Source organism: Thamnophis sirtalis, unplaced genomic scaffold, assembly GCF_051295495.1.
Source record: "Thamnophis sirtalis isolate CommonGarterSnake01/CBP01778 unplaced genomic scaffold, rThaSir2_p1.2 scaffold_7, whole genome shotgun sequence".
Taxonomy (NCBI): Eukaryota; Metazoa; Chordata; class Lepidosauria; order Squamata; family Natricidae; genus Thamnophis; species Thamnophis sirtalis.
In genome coordinates, this window is record NW_028261387.1 from 89,574,776 (window position 1) to 89,597,781 (window position 23,006).

General features: G+C 44.8%; 1 protein-coding gene across 1 annotated transcript in view; it reads left to right on the forward strand.

The window, feature by feature from the left end:
- The window catches only part of SLC17A9 (solute carrier family 17 member 9), a 46,835-nt gene that overhangs the window by 20,293 nt on the left and 3,536 nt on the right, over positions 1 to 23,006 (forward strand). The window contains exons 4-12 of the mRNA XM_087720581.1: positions 1,313 to 1,412; positions 2,250 to 2,380; positions 6,589 to 6,688; positions 8,498 to 8,594; positions 12,034 to 12,121; positions 13,286 to 13,320; positions 14,733 to 14,848; positions 16,236 to 16,291; positions 22,859 to 22,888. Coding sequence (XP_087576707.1) covers positions 1,313 to 1,412; positions 2,250 to 2,380; positions 6,589 to 6,688; positions 8,498 to 8,594; positions 12,034 to 12,121; positions 13,286 to 13,320; positions 14,733 to 14,848; positions 16,236 to 16,291; positions 22,859 to 22,888 — 753 coding nt within the window. The remainder of the gene's footprint in view (positions 1 to 1,312; positions 1,413 to 2,249; positions 2,381 to 6,588; positions 6,689 to 8,497; positions 8,595 to 12,033; positions 12,122 to 13,285; positions 13,321 to 14,732; positions 14,849 to 16,235; positions 16,292 to 22,858; positions 22,889 to 23,006) is intronic.

Sequence of the window (23,006 nt, forward strand, 5' to 3'; positions counted from 1 at the left end):
GTTTGTCCCATTTTACGACCTTTCTTTTTTTGCTTTTTTGGGGTTTTTTTTTGCAATTTTTTTAATTTTTAAACATAAAAAACAACATTAAAAAAATTCTCATCCATTACATACCACAGGTCGTTTGGTTACAAGCGTTTTTGCATCCATATTTTTTTTTAATATATATTTTTATTTTCAAAACCAACAAAAACAAAGCAACACATATAAAAAACTTTCCTCAATTTCATCAAGCATGTCGTTTGGTTACAAACTTTTGTGCATCAGTTTTTACAACTCAAAATAAGATCACTGGTTATCCATCAAACATAACTAAACACATCATTATCATTGAGCATTATGTGTTCAAGTTACCGCTAATATTAATCATCCATAGAATATACAATACCTATAGTGTGGCATATTCAACTCCAGAAATAGTTTCCCATTGCTAATTCAAGTAGTGATTGAACATTTCAATTCGTATATATGCATCCATATTTTCAATTACGTATACAATCACAGATTTTAATCTAATATAACTAGATACCTCACTTTCATTGTACAACATATATTCAATTACGATTCATATTTCTTTCTTTTCAACGAACCTAATTCCCTTACATTCTTGATTGTCTGTTTAATAACAATATACCTTTATGTAATCACTTATCTCATTCTGAATATTTTTACAGTGTAAAAGAGTTTACTAGCTGTTTATATTTATACATCACTTTCAATTATGTATAATCCCGCCAATCATCCATCGAGTATGCTTATGTTCATCATTGTCCTTGTCCATCATACATTCATTTTATGACCTTTCTTGATGTAGTTGTTAAGTGAATCACCGCGCTTGTTAAGCTATTAAGGGTCCTCTGACTTCCCCATTGACTTTGCTTGTCAGAAGGTCGCAAAAAGTGATAGCCACAGCAATAGCACTTAAAATAATTAGTTAAAATAGGTCTCTTATTATTTCAGTTCCTAGAGGTGGAACTGTTCATTTCAGAACAATAATAGCAATAACATTTAGACTTATATACCGTTTCATAGTGCTTTTACAGCCCTCACTAAGAGGTTTACGGAGTCAGCCTATTTTCCCCGACAATCCGGGTTCTCATTTGACCCGCCTCGGAAGGATGGAAGGCTGAGTCAACCTTGAGCCTGCTGAGATTCAAACTGCCAAATTGCAGGCAGCTGGCAGTCAGCAAAAGTAGCCTGCAGTACTGCACTTTAACCACTGCACCACCGTGGCTCATATGAATGGTGTAAGTTGAGGAATACCTGTAATGGGATTTCTTTCTGTTTCCTGTTCTTCTGTCCACTTTATTAGGAGTTTATTTTCCCGCCTTGGCTAGTCTGCTTTCCCAGAAAGTACAAGAGAGTGAACGAGCATTGACGTACAGCACAGTTGGAACTGGCTCTCAGTTTGGGTGAGTTTCTCACACACTATAAAAATGATGCTGAGACTCTAGAAAGAGTGCAGAGAAGAGCAACAAAGATGATTAGGGGACTGAAGGCTCAGCATATGAAGAACGGTTGCAGGAACTGGGTATGTCTAGTTTAATGAAAAGGAGGACTAGGGGTGACATGATAGCAGTCTTCCAATATCAGGGGTTGCCAGAAAGAAGAGGTAGTCAAGCTATTCCCCAAAGTACTTTAAGGCCAGACAAGGAATAATGGATGGAAACTGATCGAGGAGAAATTCAACCTAGAAATTAGGAGAAATTTTCTGACAGTGAGAACAATCAACCGCTTGCCTTCAGAAGTTTTGGGAGCTTCATCACTGGAGGCTTTCAAGAACAGACGGAACTCCCTCTTCTTATACACCTTATATCTATACTTATATACGGCTTCACAGTACTTCACAGCCCCCTGTAAACCAGAGTCAGCCTATTGCCCCCAACAATCTGGCTCCTCATTTTACCAATCTCTGAAGGATGGAAGGCTGAGTCAACTTTGAGCCGGTCAGGATCGAACCGCTGAAGTGCAGGCAGCCGGCAGGCCGCAGAAGTAGCTCGCAGTAGTGCATACCAACCACTGTACCATCACGGCTCTTGATAATAGTCAAAACAAATTGGCGGCAGATAAGAGTCATTGAAATTCAAGGTGGGCAGGGCTTAGATCTCTTGTGGGCATGAAGGGAGATACGAGACTCATGATGCGTTTGACCCCCCCCTCCCTCGGGCTCCATCTGGCCACTTGCCACGTAGATTCTGGTCTGCCAATTCTGTTGTGCCGTCCTAATTCTCTCTCTCTCTCCCTTTTAGGACATTGGTGATGGGGGCAGCTGGCTCCCTCCTGCTTGACTGGTATGGATGGGAAAGCGTCTTCTATCTTTCAGGCCTGCTTACCTTGCTCTGGGTGTACTGCATGTGTAAATTCATCTTGCCTCAAAAGGGTAAGTAAAATCCCCCCCCCCATCTATAGTACAGCGCTCAATCCAGAATAGCTGGAAGGGACCTTGGAGGTCTTCTAGTCTAGCCCCCTGCTCAAGCAGGAGATCCTATCCCCTTTCAGACAAGCGGTTGTTCAGTCTCTTCTTAAAAACCTCCAGTGATGAAGCACCCACAACTTCTGGAGGCAACTTCTGTTCCACTGGTTAATCTCTCTCTCTCTCTCTGTCCTATGTCTGATATGTCTGTCTGTCTGCCTGCCTGCCTGCCTGCCTGCCTGTCCGTCCGTCCGTCCGTCCGTCCGTCCGTCCATCCATCCATCCATCCATCCATCCATCCATCCATCCACCCTTATCTATCTCTGTATAAAGATAGGTGCCGTAAAAAGGAAGGCAACTATGAACACAAGATACTTTTACTCAATGAGAATAGAGCTGGAAGGGACCTTGGAGGTCTTCTAGCCCAACCCTCTGCTCAAGTAGGAGATCCTATCCCATTTCGGACAAGCGGTTGTTCAGTCTCTTCTTAAAAACCTCCAGTGATGAAGCACCCACAACTTCTGGAGGCAACTTCTGTTCCACTGGTTGATCTCTCTCTCTCTCTGTCCTATGTCTGATATGTCTGTCTGTCTGCCTGCCTGCCTGCCTGCCTGCCTGCCCGTCCGTCCGTCCGTCCGTCCGTCCGTCCGTCCATCCATCCATCCATCCATCCATCCATCCATCCATCCATCCATCCATTCACCCCATCCATCCATCCATCCATCCATCCATCCATCCATCCATCCACCCTTATCTATCTCTGTATAAAGATAGGTGCCGTAAAAAGGAAGGCAACTATGAACACAAGATACTTTTACTCAATGAGAATAGAGCTGGAAGGGACCTTGGAGGTCTTCTAGCCCAACCCTCTGCTCTAGTAGGAGATCCTATCCCATTTCGGACAAGCGGTTGTTCAGTCTCTTCTTAAAAACCTCCAGTGATGAAGCACCCACAACTTCTGGAGGCAACTTCTGTTCCACTGGTTAATCTCTCTCTCTCTCTCTGTCCTATGTCTGATATGTCTGTCTGTCTGTCTGCCTGCCTGCCTGCCTGCCTGCCTGTCCGTCCGTCCGTCCGTCCGTCCGTCCGTCCGTCCATCCATCCATCCATCCATCCATCCATCCATCCATTCACCCCATCCATCCATCCATCCATCCATCCATCCACCCTTATCTATCTCTGTATAAAGATAGGTGCCGTAAAAAGGAAGGCAACTATGAACACAAGATACTTTTACTCAATGAGAATAGAGCTGGAAGGGACCTTGGAGGTCTTCTAGCCCAACCCTCTGCTCAAGTAGGAGATCCTATCCCATTTCGGACAAGCGGTTGTTCAGTCTCTTCTTAAAAACCTCCAGTGATGAAGCACCCACAACTTCTGGAGGCAACTTCTGTTCCACTGGTTAATCTCTCTCTCTCTCTGTCCTATGTCTGATATGTCTGTCTGTCTGTCCGTCCGTCCGTCCATCCGTCCATCCATCCATCCATCCATCCACCCCATCCATCCATCCATCCATCCATCCATCCATCCATCCATCCACCCATCCTTATCTATCTCTGTCTAAAGATAGGTGCCGTAAAAAGGAAGGCAACTGTGAACACAAGATACTTTTACTCAATCAGAATAGAGCTGGAAGGGACCTTGGAGGTCTTCTAGCCCAACCCTCTGCTCAAGTAGGAGATCCTATACCATTTCAGACAAGTGACTGTCCAGTCTCTTCTTAAAAACCTCCAGTGATGAAGCATCCACAACTTCTGGATGCTATTTGGCCTGGCTTCTCTCTCTGCTTAACCTAATAAATCTCACATGTAGGATTTTGCCTGGATCCCTCTTGTACCTTTTTGACTCCTGTATAGCTTACCTCTACTTTGCAGATTTCTTGCTTTGCAATTGATTAGAACCAATTGTGCTAGTGTTGTTCCCTGTATCTTTTGTAGCAAACTAGTTCTCTCTGGAAGTGGTTCATTTGTCTCTGAAGAGCCATTTACGATTGCAGTTCTGGGAGGGGCAGGATTCTGCTAAATACTACGAACACAGTATTGGAAGAAACGTCCCTCTGGGTTCAGTTCAGGGGTGGGTTTCAACCGGTTCGCGGCGGTCCCTGCGAACCGGTTGGTCGCCGAACCCGGAAGTAAGTAACTTCCGGGAACGGCGAAGGGCCCCCCTGCGCCTGCCCGCGCACCCGCGCCCGCTCCTTACCCAGTTTTGACGAATTCTGCGCTTCCACGCATGCGCAGGACGCATACAGCGCCTGCGCGATCCTCCAGGAGCAGCTGGAGCATCGCACAGACGTTAGTATGCATGCGCGCGCTGCGCGCGTGAGGACACTGCCGGCCTTGTTCCAACCGAACCGGTTGGAACGGGGCGAGAAACCCACCCCTGGTTCAGTTCCAAGTGGGGAGAAAGACACCGGAAACATGGTGGCTCTTTGGAAAGATGGTTTTTAATGGTGGACAGGATTACATGCCTTGAAGATGGTGGGTGAAGAAAAAAAAAAGGGAAAAGATGCTGTAAATCCCTGGTTTTATACTCTCTCTGGGCTTTTGAATTTCAGCTTGCGTTCTTATTGGTTGTCAAACTCCCATGGGGCCATGCAGGGGCAACTCTGTAGGCTATCCTGAGTCCCAGGCTTGGTTGAGCCTTGCTGGGTGATGATGTAATGAAAAGGCTTTGGGCAATTCCTATTATGACTCTGCTTGAAGGAGGTAGATCTTCGTTATGTAGAGTAGACTGGCTCAGGCCTTAATGGCCCGTTGACAAAGGTGGCGGGTGGTGGCCTGAGTTTCTGCCTCCCTTTTAGGGGAAATATTCTGTCCTTTTACAACAAGGAGAAGAGAGTCGGGAGTGTCTGACGGAGATGGAGCGCACCCTGGCTCTCCTTGCTTTTGATAATCCAGAGGAATCCCCTTTTGGAGATTTGCTCAACATGATGCAGCGACAGAAAGTAATTACTAGTTATGGAACTAAAATTAAAAGATTGCAGGACTCTTAACTGCTGGTGCATTTACATTGATCTCCTAGTGTGTGGTAGGAAATAGGTGGCTTTATGTCTTTTTCATAGTCAGTTAAGGCTTTCTTTTAAGTGCTTGCTCAACCAGCTAAATTGCTTAGTTATGTTGGAAGAAATGTCCATCTGGGTTCAGTTCCAAGTGGGGAGAAAGACCCTGGAAACATGGAGGCCGCTTGGAAAGATGGTTTTTAATGGTGGACAGTACCACATGGTTTGAGGTCCTGGGGGAAAGGGGGTTCACATGCAGTGGTGGGTTTCAAAATTTTTTGGAACCTACTCTGTGGGTGTGGCCTCCTTTGTGGGAGTGGCTTGCCGCCCCTGTGTTTTCTTTCTCTCTCTCTTTCTCTCTCTCTTTCCTTCCTTTTGTCTCTCTGTCCCTTTTTTCTTTTTTTCTTTCATCTCTCTCTCACTCTTTTTCTTTCTTTCTTCTTTCTTCCTTCCTTCCTTTCTTTCTCTTTCTCTCTCTCTTTGTATCAGTCTCTGTGTGTGTGTGTGTGTGTCAGTGGTGGGTTTCAAAATATTTTGGAACCTCTTCTGTAGGTGTGGCCTGCTTTCCGGGTCCACTGGTGGAACCTCTTCTAACCGGTTTGGTAGATTTGACAAACCGGTTCTACCGAATAGATGCGAACTGGTAGGAACCCACCTCTGTTCACATGCCTTGAAGATCTTGAAGAAAAAAGAGAAGAGATGCTGAGAGTGCCTGAGTTTTATACCCTCTCCTGGGCCCCACCTTAGAGCTTCCTGTACCTGTGTAAGAAATGTATCCCATTGGCTGTCAGACTCCCTAGGGGTGGGGGTCTTAGCTAACTTTGTAGGCTGTCTGTCTTTTGAGTCCCAAGCTTGGTTGAACTGTTGCTGGGTGATGATGTAATGAAAGGGCTTTGGGCAATTCCTGTTATGGCTCTGCCTGAAGGAGGTAGATCTTTGTTATGTAAAATAGACTGGCTCAAGCCTTAATGGCCCATTGACAAAGGTGGAATGGCTGAGTTTCTGCCTTCTTTTTAGGGGGAAATTTCTGTCCTTTTAATGTTTCCAAAATATTTCATTTTTCTAGGAGAGAGGTGGGTGCTAACTTCCTATAACAGGATGTGCAAAATCTCTCCTCCCAAATTCCTGGGTTTTGTACTTTACTATTTATAACCACGTACCGGTTTATATTTTGCAGAAATAAAAGTCTCACTACACGAGTTGGCAAAGGGTCTCTCCTTATCCTCCAAACCAACCAAAGTGTCTTGGAGAAAAATATTCAGAAAGCCTCCCGTTTGGTAAGTTCCTGTCCTGTTAGCATTTCCAATTTGTTCAACTGTCACAGTTTAGGGATTTTTCTAATCAGGTTCCTTAAACTGCTTTGTTTCCCTTGAAAATGAACAAATTCCTAACGGAAATTTTGAGTCCCATCTTTGGGATGGCTGTGGTGATATCAGAACGAGGTCTTGATGGCTGTATTCCCCTGCTTATTCATCCCTTCTGGAGAAGGGAGGGAGGGAGGGAGGAAGTAGATAGGAAAAAGGAAGGAAGGAGGGAGAAAGGAAAAGGGAGGAAGATGAAAGGAAGCAAGGAAGGAGGGAGAAAGGAAAAGGGAGGAAGATGAAAGGAAGCAAGGAAGGAAGGAGGGAGGAGGGAGAAAGGAAAAGGGAGAAAGATGAAAGAAAGCAAGGAAAGGAGGAAGAAAGGGGATAAGAAGGAAGGAGGGAGGAAGGACAGAAGAGAGGGAGGAAGGAAGGGAAGAAAGAAGGTAGGAGGGAGATAGGAATAGGGAGGAAGATGAAAGGAAGCACGGAAGGAGGGAGGAAGGGAGGGAGGGAGACAGGAAAATGGAGAAAGATGAAAGAAAGCAAGGAACGGAGGAAGAAAGGGGATAAGAAGGAAGGAGGGAGGAAGGACAGAAGGGAGTGAGGGTGGAAGGAAGGGAAGAAGGAAGGAAGGAAGGAGGGAGATAGGAAAAGGGAGAAAGACGAAAGGAAGCAAGGAAGGAGGGAGGAAGGGATGGAGGGAGACAGGAAAATGGAGAAACATGAAAGAAAGCAAGGAACGGAGGAAGGGGATAAGAAGAAAGGAGGGAGGAAGGACAGAAGAGAGAGGAAGGAAGGAAGGGAAGAAGGAAGGTAGGAGGGAGATAGGAATAGGGAGGAAGATGAAAGGAAGCACGGAAGGTGGGAGGAAGGGAGGGAGGGAGACAGGAAAATGGAGAAAGGTGAAAGAAAGCAAGGAACGGAGGAAGAAAGGGGATAAGAAGGAAGGAGGGAGGAAGGACAGAAGGGAGTGAGGGAGGAAGGAAGGGAAGAAGGAAGGAAGGAGGGAGATAGGAAAAGGGAGAAAGACGAAAGGAAGCAAGGAAGGAGAAAGGGAGGGAGGAGGGAGATAGGAAAAGGAAGACAAAAGGAAGGAAGGAAGGAGGAAGGGAGGACAGAAGGGAGGGAGAAAGGAAGGGAAGAAGGAAGGAGGGAAAAAGGAAGGAAGAGGGAAAGAAGCAAGAAAGGAGGGAGGGAGGAAAGAAGGATGGAAGGAAGCGGGTAGGGAAAAAAGAAGGAATACAGAGGAAAGCAAGGAAGGAGAAAGGGAGGGAGGAGGGAGATAGGAAAAGGGATGAAGATGAAAGGAAGCAAGGAAGGAGGGAGGAAGGGAGGAAGGAGGGAGATAGAAAAAGGAAGACAAAAGGAAGGAAGGAAGGAGGAAGGGAGAAGGGAAGGAGAAAGGAAGGGAAGAAGGAAGGAGGGAAAAAGGAAGGAAGAGGGAAAGAAGCAAGAAAGGAGGGAGGGAGGAAAGAAGGATGGAAGGAAGCGGGTAGGGAAAAAAGAAGGAATACAGAGGAAAGCAAGGAAGGAGGGAGGAAGGGAGGGAAAATCACATACAGGTAGTCTTTTACTTACAACCTTTCATTTAACAGCTGTTCGAAGCTATAACCACACTATAAAAAGGGATTCCCAATCGCTCCTCAGGCTTACAGCCATTACAGCAACCACTGCATGATTCACTTAACTGATGGAGCGATTTGCTTAAAAGTGATGGCGGGGAAGATCATAAAGTTCTTGAGAACATGTTGCTCCTCTGAACCTGCTAATGGGTCTCCCCAGGGCGGTGATTGTGGCGCAGTTGTGTGCGGCGAGCACCTTCTTCACCCTGCTCTCCTGGCTACCCACTTTCTTCAGCGAAACCTTTCCCGATTCACAGGTAAGCGCATCTCCTTCACGAGAACACGGGAAAAGAGATTTTCCTCGACCCCCGGAGTAAACTTTGCCTTCTTCAAGAGAATCGACCAATCGGGATAGAGCTGGAAAGGGGCCTTGGGAACATGTCCTCTGGGGCAGTGTTTTTCAACCTTGGCAACTTGAAGATGTCTGGACTTCAACTCCCAGAATTCCCCAGCCAGCGAATGCTGGCTGGGGAATTCTGGGAATTGAAGTCCAGACATCTTCAAGTTGCCAAGGTTGAGAAACACTGCTCTGGGGGTTTGGGATGCTCAAAGCACATTCATGGAGCTTGGGATTTTTGAAGAACGAAAAGCAAATCCAGGATATGAAAAGAAGGACTAGGGGAGACATGATAGCAGTGTTCCCATATCTCAGGGGTTGCCACAAAGAAGAGGGAGTCAAACTATTCTCCAAGGCACCTGAGGGTAGAACAAGAAGCAATGGGTGGAAACTAATTAAGAGAAGCAACTTAGAACTGAGGAGAAATTTCCTGACAGTTAGAACAATTAACCAGTGGAACAGAAGTTGCCTCCAGAAGTTGTGAATGCCCCAACACTGGAAGTCTTTAAGAAGATGTTGGATAGCCATTTGTCTGAAAAGGTATAGGGTTTCCTGCCTAGGCAGGGGGTTGGACTAGAAGACCTCCAAGGTCCCTTCCAACTCTGCCAATGTATTGTATTGTATAGTCATTTGTTCCAAATGGTATAGGATCTCCTGCTTGAGCAGGGGGCTGGACTAGAAAACCACCAAGGTCCCTTCGGGCTTTATTCTGATCGATTAAAAGCATCTTGTGTTCGGAGTTGCCTTCCTTTTTATGGCACCCTGGCTGCAAATAAGCATAAATGTCAGTGGTGAAAACTAGGCAAATGATTTTCAGGAGTTTCCCTCTACTTTGCCTTTACTTAAGATTAGTAAAGCATGAAGACAACAGTGGCTGTAAATTGAAATTTGGATAGCAAGCCTTGTTGTGGTGGAGTAGCAGCCCCTAGTGGTCAGACTGGCAAATGACATGGCCTTTTTTTGCCATAGGGTATGAATACAGTCATACAAGTGGAACTTTTCAGCAACTCAGATTCTTCTAGATTAGAATAATGATTTTTAGCGCTCCTGGTCAAAAAAAGCAATCACAATTTGCCCTCCGTCACTGATTTGTGCATGTATTTTAATTATTTCATTTACAAGTCCTTGACTTACCCACAGTTCATTTAGTGACCAAAATTACAAGGGCACTGAAAAATGGACTTATGACCATTTTTCACACTTATGACCATTGCAGCATTCCCCCATGGGCGTGTGATGAAAATTGGGGCACTTGGCAACTGACTCCTCTTTAGGATGGCTGCAATGTCCCTGGGTCATGTGATTCCCCTTTTGCAACCGTCTCACAAGCAAAGTCAAGGGGGAAGCCAGATTCACTTAACAACTGCAAAGGAATGGATCAGTGGAGAGTTCTGGATCACGTTCCAACCGTTCTGGTTGGAACGGGCCCAGTGGTGTCCACATGGGCACGTGCAGGATGGGCATGCGTCTTAGCACCTCTGCAAGCCTCTGTGATGCTCCAGTTGCTCCGTGGAGCATTGTGCAGGTGCTTTTTCTGTGCCATGCGCGTGCGCAGAAGTGCAGAAGCCTTAAAAGACAGATAAGGAGCTCTGGCGGGCAGGTGGGCCCTCTGGAGCACCGTACTGGAATGGTATCCGGTGCTCCAGGCACGCTCTGGTACACCCGTACCAGGGCGTACCGCCTGCAACCCACCACTGGAATGGATCATCGAATAAATTAACAGAATTCATAATTGAGGCACAAATGACCAAAATCAAATTGTCCTACCGGTACTTTGGACCAAGGGTGGGCTGCTGCCGGCTTTACTACCGGCTTGCAACCCCCATGTGCGTGTGCTGTTCACTGTAAATTGTTCTTCATGCATGCATAGAACAATTTACAGTAAACTGCGCACATGCGGTCACTAGAGGACAAAATGGCGGCGGCAACGGAACAGGTTCGGGGGTGTGGCAGGCCTGAGTCGCTGCCGGTTCTGCGACCCAGGCCTGAATTCCACTACCAGTTCGGCCGAACCGGGAGCAACCCACCTCTGCTTTGGACACATTATGTGACGACTCAACTCTCTGGAGGAAGCTCTGATGTTGAGAAAGGTGGAAGATAAGAGAAGAGGACAAACCGACAGCAAAGTGAATGGACTCCATTAGACGAGTGATGAGTGCACTCATGAGAGAAGACCTTAACCAGGTTAAGGGATCGGTGGTCAGGAAGAAAATCCACGATCAGTAGGAATTAGAAACGATTTGGTGTTACTTAGTCAACCTAGTTAATGCTTTAAAGGAGGAGTGTCCAACCTTGGCAACTTTTAAGATTTGTGGACTTCAATTCCCAGAATTGGGAATTGAAACCCACAAGTCTTAAAAGTTGCCAAGATTGGACATCCCTGACAGTGATAGTATGTTTAACCAGTGGTTCGGTGAGTGCATGCTTTGCGTGCAGCGCTGAAAATGGAGCCTTTGGAAGCTTAGCTGCTTAACTTCCAAGTCAGCAACGTTAAGTAGAACAGTGAGGTGGTGGTGGGGAATCAGCTGTGCTGCATAATTGAAATGAGCTAGAAAGCAGAAAATAAAAGGACAGGATAGAGTGGATACGGGTGGGAGGGGCCAACTCAGTGGTGGGTTTCAAATTTTTTTAGAACCTCTTCTGTAGGTGTGGCCTGCTTTGTGGGAGTGGCTTGCCAGCCATGTGACTGGGTGGACATGGCCAACTTGTAAAATGTGGTGAAACTCACTTAACAATGTTCTTGCTTACCAACCAAAATGTTGGCTCAGAAACTCTGGCATTTGAAGCACGCAGGTCTTAAAGCTGTCAAGTTACAAGAACTTTGCACTCCTAACCCTTTAGAAAAAAACCCCAGGGGTGTTCAAACTTGACAGCTTTAAGACTTGTGGACTTCAACTCCCAGAATTCCTCCTCCAGTCATGTTGGTTCAGGAACTCTGGCATTGAAGTGTGCCAAGTCTTAAAGCTGTTAAGTTACAAGATCCTTGCACCCCTAACCCTTTATGAAAAAAAAACCCCAGGGGTGTTCAAACGTGACAGCTTTAAGACTTGTGGACTTCAACTCCCAGAATTCCTCCTCTCGCTCTTCATCTTGATGATGTGCGGACGGGCGGGGGGGGGGGGGAGCTGGAACCGGTTCTAAATGGCACTGTAGATTTGTGGAACCTCTTCTATAGAAGAGCTTAGAACTGGCAGGAACCCACCCCTGGGCCAACTGATTGCCAGAGCTACCGGTTCATCCAAACTGGTCCAAATCAGCTGAATACCACCTCCGACCCCTGCTTTAAACCTTTATAGCTGATTCTTTTCTGATCATGGAGGCTCTACAGATACTTATTTCTGCGGTATCTTTTTTTCCAGGGCTGGATTTTTAATGTCATTCCTTGGCTGGTGGCAATTCCAATCAGTTTGTTTGCTGGATTCCTCTCCGATCAATGCATCAGTCAAGGTATTTTATTATTGGTTCCTTTAATTCTGTGTTGTCCAATTCACAACACAACAGCGACATGCTGTTACTGCTCAGGGTTGGGGGAAAAATATGGTTGGTTTTGCGGTGGTTTAAGGCTTCTCTCCTTAATATTTACTTCTTGGGCACTTCAAAGTGTGCAAAGTGTTGCTTCTAAACTGGGGTGAGGAAGGGTAGATTAAAGGTAGGATATGACAAATATTAAAGGCAAAGGAGAATTAAACATGGTTTTCACTAAAAGCTTTGCAGCACTTCCAATGCAGTTCCACATTGCGCCATCAAAATATGTAGGTGGTGTTAAGTCTATCCCCGTTAGGGGATTAGAGTTCTGCAGCAGAAGTTAGTAATGAATAAGCCACTGAATAGTCACTCACAGCCACTGAAGGTAAAACAAATAATAGCTTTACTTGCGTAACAAAAATAGGATAAATAGTCTCTGAAACAGACTATAAGCAGTCTTGAAGTATATACACCAGTGGTGAGTTTCAAAAATTTTTCGAACCTACTCTGTGGGTGTGGCCTCCTTTGTGGGAGTGGCTTGCCAGCCATGTGACCTGGTGGGAGTGGCTTGCCGGCCATGTGTTTTCTTTCTTTCTTTCTTTCTTTCTTTCTTTCTTTCTTTCTTTCTTTCTTTCTTTCTTTCTTTCTTTCTTTCTTCCTTCCTTCCTTCCTTCCTTCCTTCCTTCCTTTCTTTCTTTCTTTCTTTCTTTCTTTGCCAAGACTAGGGCTACGTCCCTAACAGGTGGTATAAATCTGGCACATCTCAAGAGTTCTTTAAGCAACTACATCTCTAAAAAGGATACACAGCCCTAGTTATTTGCACCTGCCAGAATTATTTTCCTTTTTTGTTTTTAAATCAATCCGGAGAGAAAAATCTATCTATATGGTAGCTAAGAATCAATACTGATTTAGTGGTACATGATCAATCCATTGGTTCCACCCTCCCCACCAAAAAAACAGAATAGAAATACTCCTGATTGAAGTTTTTAACCCAACTTTAAACATATGTGCTTTATTCTTTTTTTTAAAAAGCCTGTTGCAAATTGTGTGGCCAACCAAAATTGCTGGCAATCTGTCCTCCTCTCCCTCCAGTAAAGAAAAGTGGGTCTGTCCTGATTAGCTGATTGTTTCTCTTTCTGCTTTCAGGATGCAAACCGATCACTGCTCGTAAATTTATGCAGGTAAGAGGGAGAAAATATTTCAATATTGTTACCGAGAACGAACAAAAGGTTATATCTCCATGGGTGCCAAGGATAAATGGACCCCTTGTGATATTTTTGGTATTCTTAGTTATTTAACTCATAGGGCATTCTTGTGCCAAGACAAAGGTCGTAAAATGGGGTAAATGCACTTAACAACTGTCCCACTTTGCAGCAGAAATTTTGGGCTCCATTGTGGTCGTAAATCGAAAGCTACCTATGTTTCAATCTCTTCTGCATTACACTGTGCTGGATGCTTTGATGGTTGTGGAGTTATTTGCCGGTATTAGATTGTTAGATTTATCTTACGTTCAGTCTTTAAGCTTATTCCTGTTTCAGAGACCTGCTTAGAATCAGACACCAGTGAAACGGTGTATATATGCTATGGGGAAATATATATATATATACATATATACATATATATACATGCATACATACATACATACATGTGCTATATTTGTGCTGATAAATAAATAAAGGGAGACTAGTATAGATCTATTTCAAGCTATTTGGCTCTCATCAGCTAGCCATACCCTTGCTGGGAATCGAACCTGTGCTCTATTGCCTCTAAGGCAGATGTGTTAACCATTGAGCTACAGGGCTCGACTCCTTATCAGCCAGGCCAGGGTGAAAGGTATATATTTAAAGTCTCTCTCTCTCTTTCTCTCTCTCTCTCCCTCCCTCCCTCCCTCCCTCCCTATCTATCTATCTATCTATCTATCTATCTATCTATCTATCTATCTATCTATATAAAGTATATTTAAAGTATATACTATATATATATATATATATATATATATATATATATATATATATATATATATATATATATATATATATATATATATATTTAAAGTATATTTAAAGTATATATTTAAAGTATATATATATATATATATATATATATATATATATATTTAAAGTATATATATATATACTTTAAATATATACTTTAAATATACTTTAAATATATATATATATAGTATATACTTTAAATATACACACACACACACATATATATATATATATATATATATATATATATATATATATATATATATATATATATATATATATATATACGTTGCATTTGTGCTGATAAATAAAGGGAGACTAATATAGTATTATCAACACAAATGCAGCACAAATGTAACAAAGGCAACATTAAAAATAATGGCTTTCTGTCTGGATGGTCTCCTGTGGTGAGCCGATAGACAGAGAAAGGAAGCAGTATGCTTCCTCCCATATTTGGGCATACCAGGGGTTGTGACACAATATACATACATACATACATACATACATACATACATACATACATACATACATACATACATACATACATACATTGTAAGTAATAGCCTGTATATTAACCAAGTCTTTTAATTTCCTTTGAGGTCATCGGATCAGGGGTATCCAGTCTGTTCGCCTTAGGGATAGGTTACTCCACCAGCTTTTGCCAAGCAGTAGCCTTCGCCTCAGCCAGTATTGGACTTCAGACTTTCAACCACAGGTAAACACCACAACTTCTAAATGTTGGCTGGGGAGTTCAGGGAGTTGAAGTCCATGTGTGTTAAAGTTGCCGAGTATGAAAAACGTAGGTACAATTGTTGTGGCCAGGGTTGGGATTCAAATTTTTCACTATCAGCTCCGTGGGTGTGGCTTGATAGGCGTGGCATGGCTTGGTAGGCGTGGCTTGGTGGGGTGTGGCAGGGGAAGGATACTGTAAAATCCCCATTTCCTCCCCACTCCAGGGGAAGCTTACTGCAAAATCCCCATTCCCTCCCGATCAGCTGGGACTCGGGAGGAAGAGAATAGATGGGGGCCAGCCAGAGGTGGGAATTACCAGTTCTCTGAACTACTCAAAATTTCCATTACTGGTTCTCCAGAACTGGTCAGAACCTGCTGAATACCACCTCTGATGGTGGCTTGTTGGCCGCCGGCCCCTCCAGCAGCTGAATCAGAGGAGGGGGCAGCGTGGGAGTCAGGGTCAGCATCAAGGTAATTTGAGAGGAAGAAGGAATGGAGCTGGCAGAGGGGGGGGGGAAGGGCGGAGCCTTGGTCGTCCGTCAGCCCTCAGATGGAGAGTCAACAGCCCCCAGGTCTGGAGGTGGCTGTTGAGGAAGAGGGGGAACTGGGTCCAGTGCCTGATGCATGGATGCGCATAAGGCAGAGGAGAGGAGAGCAGTGGAAATCCATGGGCCGGTCCTTGGGATGGAAGATCCACCACTGCTAGTGAAGCTAGTGAGATGAATAGATGTGTCAGACAACTATTCATCTCCCTGACTTGTTGGGTCATCATTTCAGAGATATATCCTTACCCCAAACCTTCTGATCTTGAATGGGCAAAAAAGCATTGGCAGCAGGAGCGAGCTCTGACTTCCTGCTGGCTTCCCCAATGTGTTTCTTTGTGGAAAGCCAGCAGGAAGTGTCACAAACCACGACCACATGGCCGCAGCTGACTGCAGCTTTGCTGCATTGGTTACAATGTTCTCAATACAACTGGTCTGAAGATCCTTGAAAATCCCAAGGGAGCAATGGATTTTGGATCCTTTAAACTAGCCCATTTGAGATACTTTGATTCAAAAATGGTTGGCCTATCATGCATCATTTCACCCAATTGAAGGTGACAAAGAGAGAAACAAGAGGGGCATTCGTAGTATAAATGATCAGTGATCATTAGAAATAGCAAAAGGTCTTAGGGCCCATTGGTAGCATGAATAATTAAGATTAATCTTCTTTTGAGTTAAGGAAAGCTACATGCTTCCTGCTACGAAGGTACTCAACCCAGAGGCCTACAAACACAACAATCAAATGTTTTAACTCATTCCAAATGCTGCCAATTTAACAGCTAATTGAGTTTCGGTTGTAAAACATCTTTATTTATTTTTTTCCTACAGTGGCATCTCAGTCAATATTCAGGATCTGGCTCCTTCGTGTGCGGGTTTATTGTTCGGTGAGCAAAAATTGTGTTTTTTTTCCTATTATAATATATATTTCAAGTCAAACAGGGGACTCTGAGGACTTCACAGTTGTGTCCATATAGTTTTCCCGGCCACAATTATGGAATTGGCTTTCCATTTCCGGGATGTTTTTCCAATTTCCCAGGGAAGATTATAGCAATAGCAGTTAGACTTATATACCGCTTCATAGGGCTTTCAGCCCTCTCTAAGCGGTTTACAGAGTCAGCATATCGCCCCCACAGTCTGGGTCCTCATTTTACCCACCTCGGAAGGATGGAAGGCTGAGTCAACCCTGAGCCGGTGAGATTTGAACAGCCGAACTGCAGATAACAGTCAGCTGAAGTGGCTGCAGTACAGCACTCTAACCACTCCGCCACCTCGGCTCTTGGGAGTCCTGATTGGGCTCCCATCCAAGGGTGGGTTTCTTCCGGGCATTACTGCCCGTTTGGTGTGTGTGCAATTTTGCCTATAAAGAGGTCTGCGCATGCGCAGAACATTTATTTTTTAATTTTTAGAATTTTTTATTTTCTAATATACATTTTTATCATCTTTGCAACACTGCTACATCTTTTAAATATCCATTATGTTTCTTTTATCCATACATATATACCTTATACTTCTATATCTATCTACCGTATTTTTTCAGAGTATAAGACACACCGGAGGATAAGATGCACCAAGGTTTTGAAGAGGCAAATTAAGAAAAATAAAGTTTTTGCACTCTGCAAACCTCCCAAAAACGGCCAGTTTTTCGCCCATTTTTTTTAATTAAAAAAGGGCATGAATAGCCTTTAGGAGGCTTGTAGAGTGCTCCTGAGAGGGTGGGGGTGGGGCCAAAAACAAGCAAAAATGGCCCGTTTTTCGCAAAAAATTGTCAAAAAAAGGGCATGGATAGCTTTTAGGAGGCTTTCAGAGTGCTCTTGGGGGCTACGGGGGGCACAATTGAGCAAAAAACAGGCCGTTTTCTGCTCATTTCTGCTCTCCCCAGCCTCCGGGAGCACCCTGGAAGCCTCCTAAAGGCTATGCATGGCCATTGTGGTGAAGGGGGGGGTGGTTTCGGGGGGGGGGGGGCAAAAAAAATGCTGTATTCAGTGTATAAGACGCACCCAGATTTTCAACCTCTTTTTTGAGGGAAAAAGGTGCATTTTATACTCCGAAAAATACCATATTTTTCCCTATATATATTTACATATCTTTTATCTCTATTGGTTCCTTACAATACATCTTATATGTACATTTGATTCTCTTATATTTCTTATTTCATACTATTTTTATATACACTCTATCTTATATTATTCCCGACTTGTTAATTCTGCTTAATTATGTATGTATTATTCATGTATTTATTTTCTGCCCTCTTCATCTTTTTCCCCCCCATTATTGCTTTCCTATTCTTTACCTCTTTCCTCTAGCCATTTGTACCATAGATTCCTGTTCTGACCCCCCCCCCCTTTCTTCGTCCAGGAACGAAAGCCGAAACCAACGTAAATGAGAATGTTTTTTAATGAGTCCAGACTCTCGTTGGCTGCAAGCCACATAAACAAAGAGATAAGCACTCTGGCAGCAAGTCCTACAAAACTTTGCAGCAATGCAAACAAACTCTGGCAGCAATCCAGCCTGCCGAGTTTGTTTCTTGTTAGTCCTTAATGTTGACTTCTGCAAGAAGGGCGTGGCACAAGCAGTCTCTTTTATAATCAGGAGAGGATCTTAATGAGCATCAGCTGAGTGTAATCACCTCCTGTAATTACGCAGTTGTTCTTGACGCCGAGTAGCCCTTCGACGGCATGCATCCCGGAGCAACTCACAGGTGTTTTCTGGATCACTCACTCCTCCCCACTGATCCAAGGCTCAGGCGCCACCTGGTGGCCAACCAGTCTCTCCCCGCCCTGCTCGGAGTCGGAACCCTGTCCAGGGGCCTCCACCTCCTCCAGGGTCGACTCATAAGACCCCTCGCTGTTGGAGTCTGGCGGCAGCTCCAACGGCTCCTGCCAGGCCACAACAGATTCCATACTAAGTAGTACTCGGATTCCTCTTTGTCTTTTAGTTCTTTTGTGAGTCTGTCCATTTTAGCGCACTTCAGTACTTTTTTTAATCACGTTTTCTTCTGTTGGCGTATATTTGTTTTTCCAGTTCACACATTGAAAAAGGTCAAAAAAAGAGGAACCGGTTCAGGGGCGTGGTTAGCATGCTGTCCCTATCGGTTCAGAGACACCATTGCCATTTCCCCTACCGGTTCCATTGAACCGATGCAAACCTGTAGGAACCCACCTCTCTTCCCATCCAAATGCTAACCTGGCTTAACCCTGCTTAGCTTTTGAGATCATCGTATAGGGTAGAACAAGAAGCAATGGGCGGAAACTAATCAAGGAGAGAAACAATTTAGAACTGAGGAGAAACTTCCTGAAAGTTAGAACAATTAATCGGTGGAACAGAAATTGCCTCCAGAAGTTGTGAGTGCCCCAACACTGGAAGTCTTTAAGAAGATGTTAGATAGCCATTTGTCTGAAATGGTATAGGGTTTCCTGCCTACACAAGGGTTGGACTAGAAGACCTCCAAGGTCTCTTCCAACTCTGCTGTTGCATTGTATTGTATCCCATTAGCTGTTTCTGAGCTCCTTGGTTTGTACCCAGTCAGGAAAAAATCACCTTAATTATATCACCACAAAATACCATCTGAAGGCAAAATTGCCAGAAAGGGACCATCATTTATCCTTGACACCAATTTTTTTTGTAATTGCAAAGGTTCTGGCTTTCTTTGAAAATCTGGATTAGCACAGATTATTGGGACCATTAAAACAACCCTTTAGACATCTTGGTCGGTAATTATCATGGACTGAGAATAATTAGAGAGCTTGAATAAGTGAACTAATCTTTGTGAAGCCACAAAAGGAATACACACCTGCCTTCCTTATATTATGCCTTAAGATCTGAATGACACACATTTTCCTGCAGGGTGTGAATGAATGTCACTGAATGAACGAAGAATGAATGGAAACAATGAGCCAGAGATCACTGTAACAGCATTGCCAGAAAGGCATTAAGAGTTGTTAACCTAATCTTGGGAAGCTTCTTCTCCGGTAATACTGTACTGCAAATCAGGGCATACAAAACCTTTGCTAGACCAATTCTCGAATACAGCTCTTCTGTCTGGAATCCGCACTGTATATCGGACCATTAACACAAGTGAGCGAGTCCAGGGGTATTTCACGAGAAGAGTCCTCCACTCCTCTGCTCACCACAGAATCCCTTAGGCCAGTGGTCCCCAACCTTTTTATCGCTGCGGACCAGTCAGCCTTTGATAATTTTACCGTGGCCCGCTGAGCGCGCGCAGGGGTGGGGGGCGTTGTTCGCGACGACACATTGATTGTCGTGGGGGAAATAGGGGGTGGGAGTATTAGGTATCTTCACTACCATATATAAAAGGAGATACTATCTTAAATAACAAAGTGGGCCCCCACCTCCAAAATATACTAAAAGAAAAAAGATTCCATGTGCTCAACTAATTTTTTTTTAAAATCATCACTATATTATGGACTACAGACATATATATATATATATATATATATATAGATAGATAGATAGATAGATAGATAGATAGATAGATAGATAGATAGATAGATAGATAGATAGATAGATAGATAGATAGATAGATATATATATATATATATATATATATATATATATATATATATATATATATATATATATACATACATACATACCGTACGTATGTACGTACGTATATATATAATGTCTAAATAACAGGAAAAGCGCTTCAAGGACCAAAGTATATTCCTTTTTTGCAGCCTTAAGAGAACTCTCGTTTTTTGAGGCTCAGAACCAGGCATTCTTGTGGGCTGCAAAAAGGAAACGCGACCCGGGAGCGCAGCCTCCAAGAGTCCATATCGCCAATAACTACGCGTGGGGGGAAAGGAAATGTGTTTTGTGAGGAAGAGAAAGAGCGCGCTTCACCGATGCCCATTGGCGAAATTTTGGAAGAGAGGCAAGAGACTTCAGGCACCGAGCCCCCACCCCTGGCTGCGGCAACTGGAGCGGGCGGGAGGCAGGGAAGGGGTGGGCAAGACCGCCGCTTTTCCACCGTACGCTGCCCCCCATCTCCCCTCAAAAGACACCCCCCCCCGCCCTCGGCTGCCCGACGTTCCCTCTCTCTCTCTCTCTCTCTCTCTCTCTCTCTCCCTCTCCCGCCGTTCCTTCTCACAAGCCAAGGCCGGGCGGGGAAGCCGCCAGGGCCTCCAAGGGCTCCGCTTCCAGCGCATGGTCCGCCCCCTCCTCGCCTCGCTTCCAGGCGAGCCGACTGAGGCGAGAAAGGAGAAAGAGGCGGAGGCGTTCACTGAGAGGACGGCTGACTCGGGGAGGGGGCGGAGGTGGTGTAGTAGCGGGGGATTCTTCCTCCTCGCCTCACTTGCTCCTGTGCTTCCGCGCAGCTCCCCCCCTCCGGCGACGGCGCTGCATGAGTGAAGAGTCGGCCGTTGCATGGCCCCGGCCGCTGCACGGCCCGGTGCCAGGTACTCCACGGCCCGGCACCGGTCCGCGGACCCGGGGTTGGGGACCACTGCCTTAGGCCACCAGGCTCGAAATTTTAGGCTTGGACAACTACGCCGCCTATGCTCTGACCTAAGCGTAGTACACAAAATTATCTGCTACAATGTCCTACCTGTCAGTGACTATTTCAGCTTCAAGCGCAATAATACACGGGCAAACAAATAGATACAAACTCAAGGTAAATCGCTCCAAACTCGATTGCAGAAAATACGACGTCAGCAACAGAGTGGTCAATGCCTGGAATGCTCTACCTAACTCTGTTGTTACATCCTCAAACCCCCACAGCTTCAATCTCGAAACTGTCTATTGTTGACCTCACCCCTTTCCTAAGAGGTCTGTAGGGGCGTGCATAAGCGCATCAGCGTGTCTAATGTCCCTGTCCTACTGTCCCCGTTTATTTGTACCTATTTCCTGTGTTCTTATTTATATTTATTCTTATTTCTGTTATCTTGCACATGAGTGACAAACTAACTAACTAACTAAAATAAAATAAATAAATAAATAAATACATCATAGAGAAACATCCTTTCTCTCCTGATGATTTTAAACGCAGCTGTATCTGTCTGCCCCGTGCCAACTCAGCGAAGCAGTAGAAGTGATGTGCCAGTGCCTGGAGGCTGTTAGAGTCTGGATGGGAGCAAACAAGTTGGCACTCAATCCAGACAAGACCGAGTGGCTTCTGATGTTCCCTCCCAAAGATTGTCCAACTGTTCCATCTCTCAGGCTGGGGGGTGAAATTATACGCCCCTCAGAGAGGGTTCGCAATTTGGGAGTCCTCCTGGACCCACAGCTGACTCTAGAACACCATCTGTCGGCTGTGACCAGGGGGACCTTTGCCCAGGTTCGCCTGGTGCACCAATTGCGACCCTACCTGGATCGGGAGGCCCTTCAGACAGTCACTCACGCCCTTGTGATCTCAAGACTGGATTATTGTAATGCGCTCTACATGGGGCTGCCCTTGAAGAGTTTTCGAAGACTCCAATTAGTCCAGAATGCAGCCGCGCGAGTGATTGTGGGTGCACCAAGGTACACCCACGTTACACCTATCCTCCGCGAGCTGCACTGGCTACCTATTAGTCTCCAAATCTGCTTCAAGGTGCTGATCGCTACCTATAAAGCCCTACATGGCATCGGACCTGGGTACCTGCTAGACCGCCTCCTGCCGATTACCTCTCTCAGACCAATTAGATCGCACAGGTTGGGTCTCCTCCGGATTCCATCTGCCAGCCAATGTCGGCTGGCGACTCCCCGGGGGAGAGCCTTCTCTGTTACAGCTCCGGCCCTCTGGAACGAGCTCCCTGTTGAGATCTGGATCCTTACTACCCTCCCGGCCTTCCGCAAAGCCACCAAGTCCTGGCTGTTCCAGCAGGCTGGGGGGAGCTGAGAAGCATCTACCTCCATAGAAATTGTGAATGTTGGTTTTGTTTTTAATATGTTGTCTTTGTCTTGTTCCCCCCTTTCCCTTGTCTTTTGTGAGTCCTCCGGGAGTGGGCGGCATACAAGACAAATAAATAAATAAATAATAAATAAATAAATAAATAAATAAATCAGAGGGACTTGAGTGAAAAGAGCTGGCGAAACACAATTCTCTTTTGTGTCAGCCAAACAATGGATTCAAAAATTGTTGCTCTTGTGATACACCTTATCCCTCAGTTCAAGGTTACAAATGGACAAGAGAGTTTTAACAGTATATAGATTATCAGGGATGGCTTGAGGGTAGCAAAAAAAGATTCAGGACTATTTGTAGGGCCAAAAGGAGAGGAATTATAACCATTCGAAGAAACACCCTGATTAAAAAAAGGGGAAGAGAAGTAATTCCCTGAAGAAAAAGTAGAAGGATAAATTTTCCTTTCGATTGAGAGGAAGAAACTGTTCAAACTCTCAGGGAGATGGCAGTGTCCTTGATGGAGGGAGAGATGACAGAAACGATATGAGTGGAAGGATATCAAATACTTGTTGAATTTACACATCACCTTCTTTTCTTTATCTTTCCTTAGGTGTGGCAAACACAGGTGGCGCTTTACTGGGTATGTTATGGTGTTTCAGACAATTCATCATTCCCCTAATGGCTTCTCAGCTATATTTGTATTCCTAGGACCAACTGGATGGACTATGGAATTAGATTTCAGCCCACAGTTAGGAAAT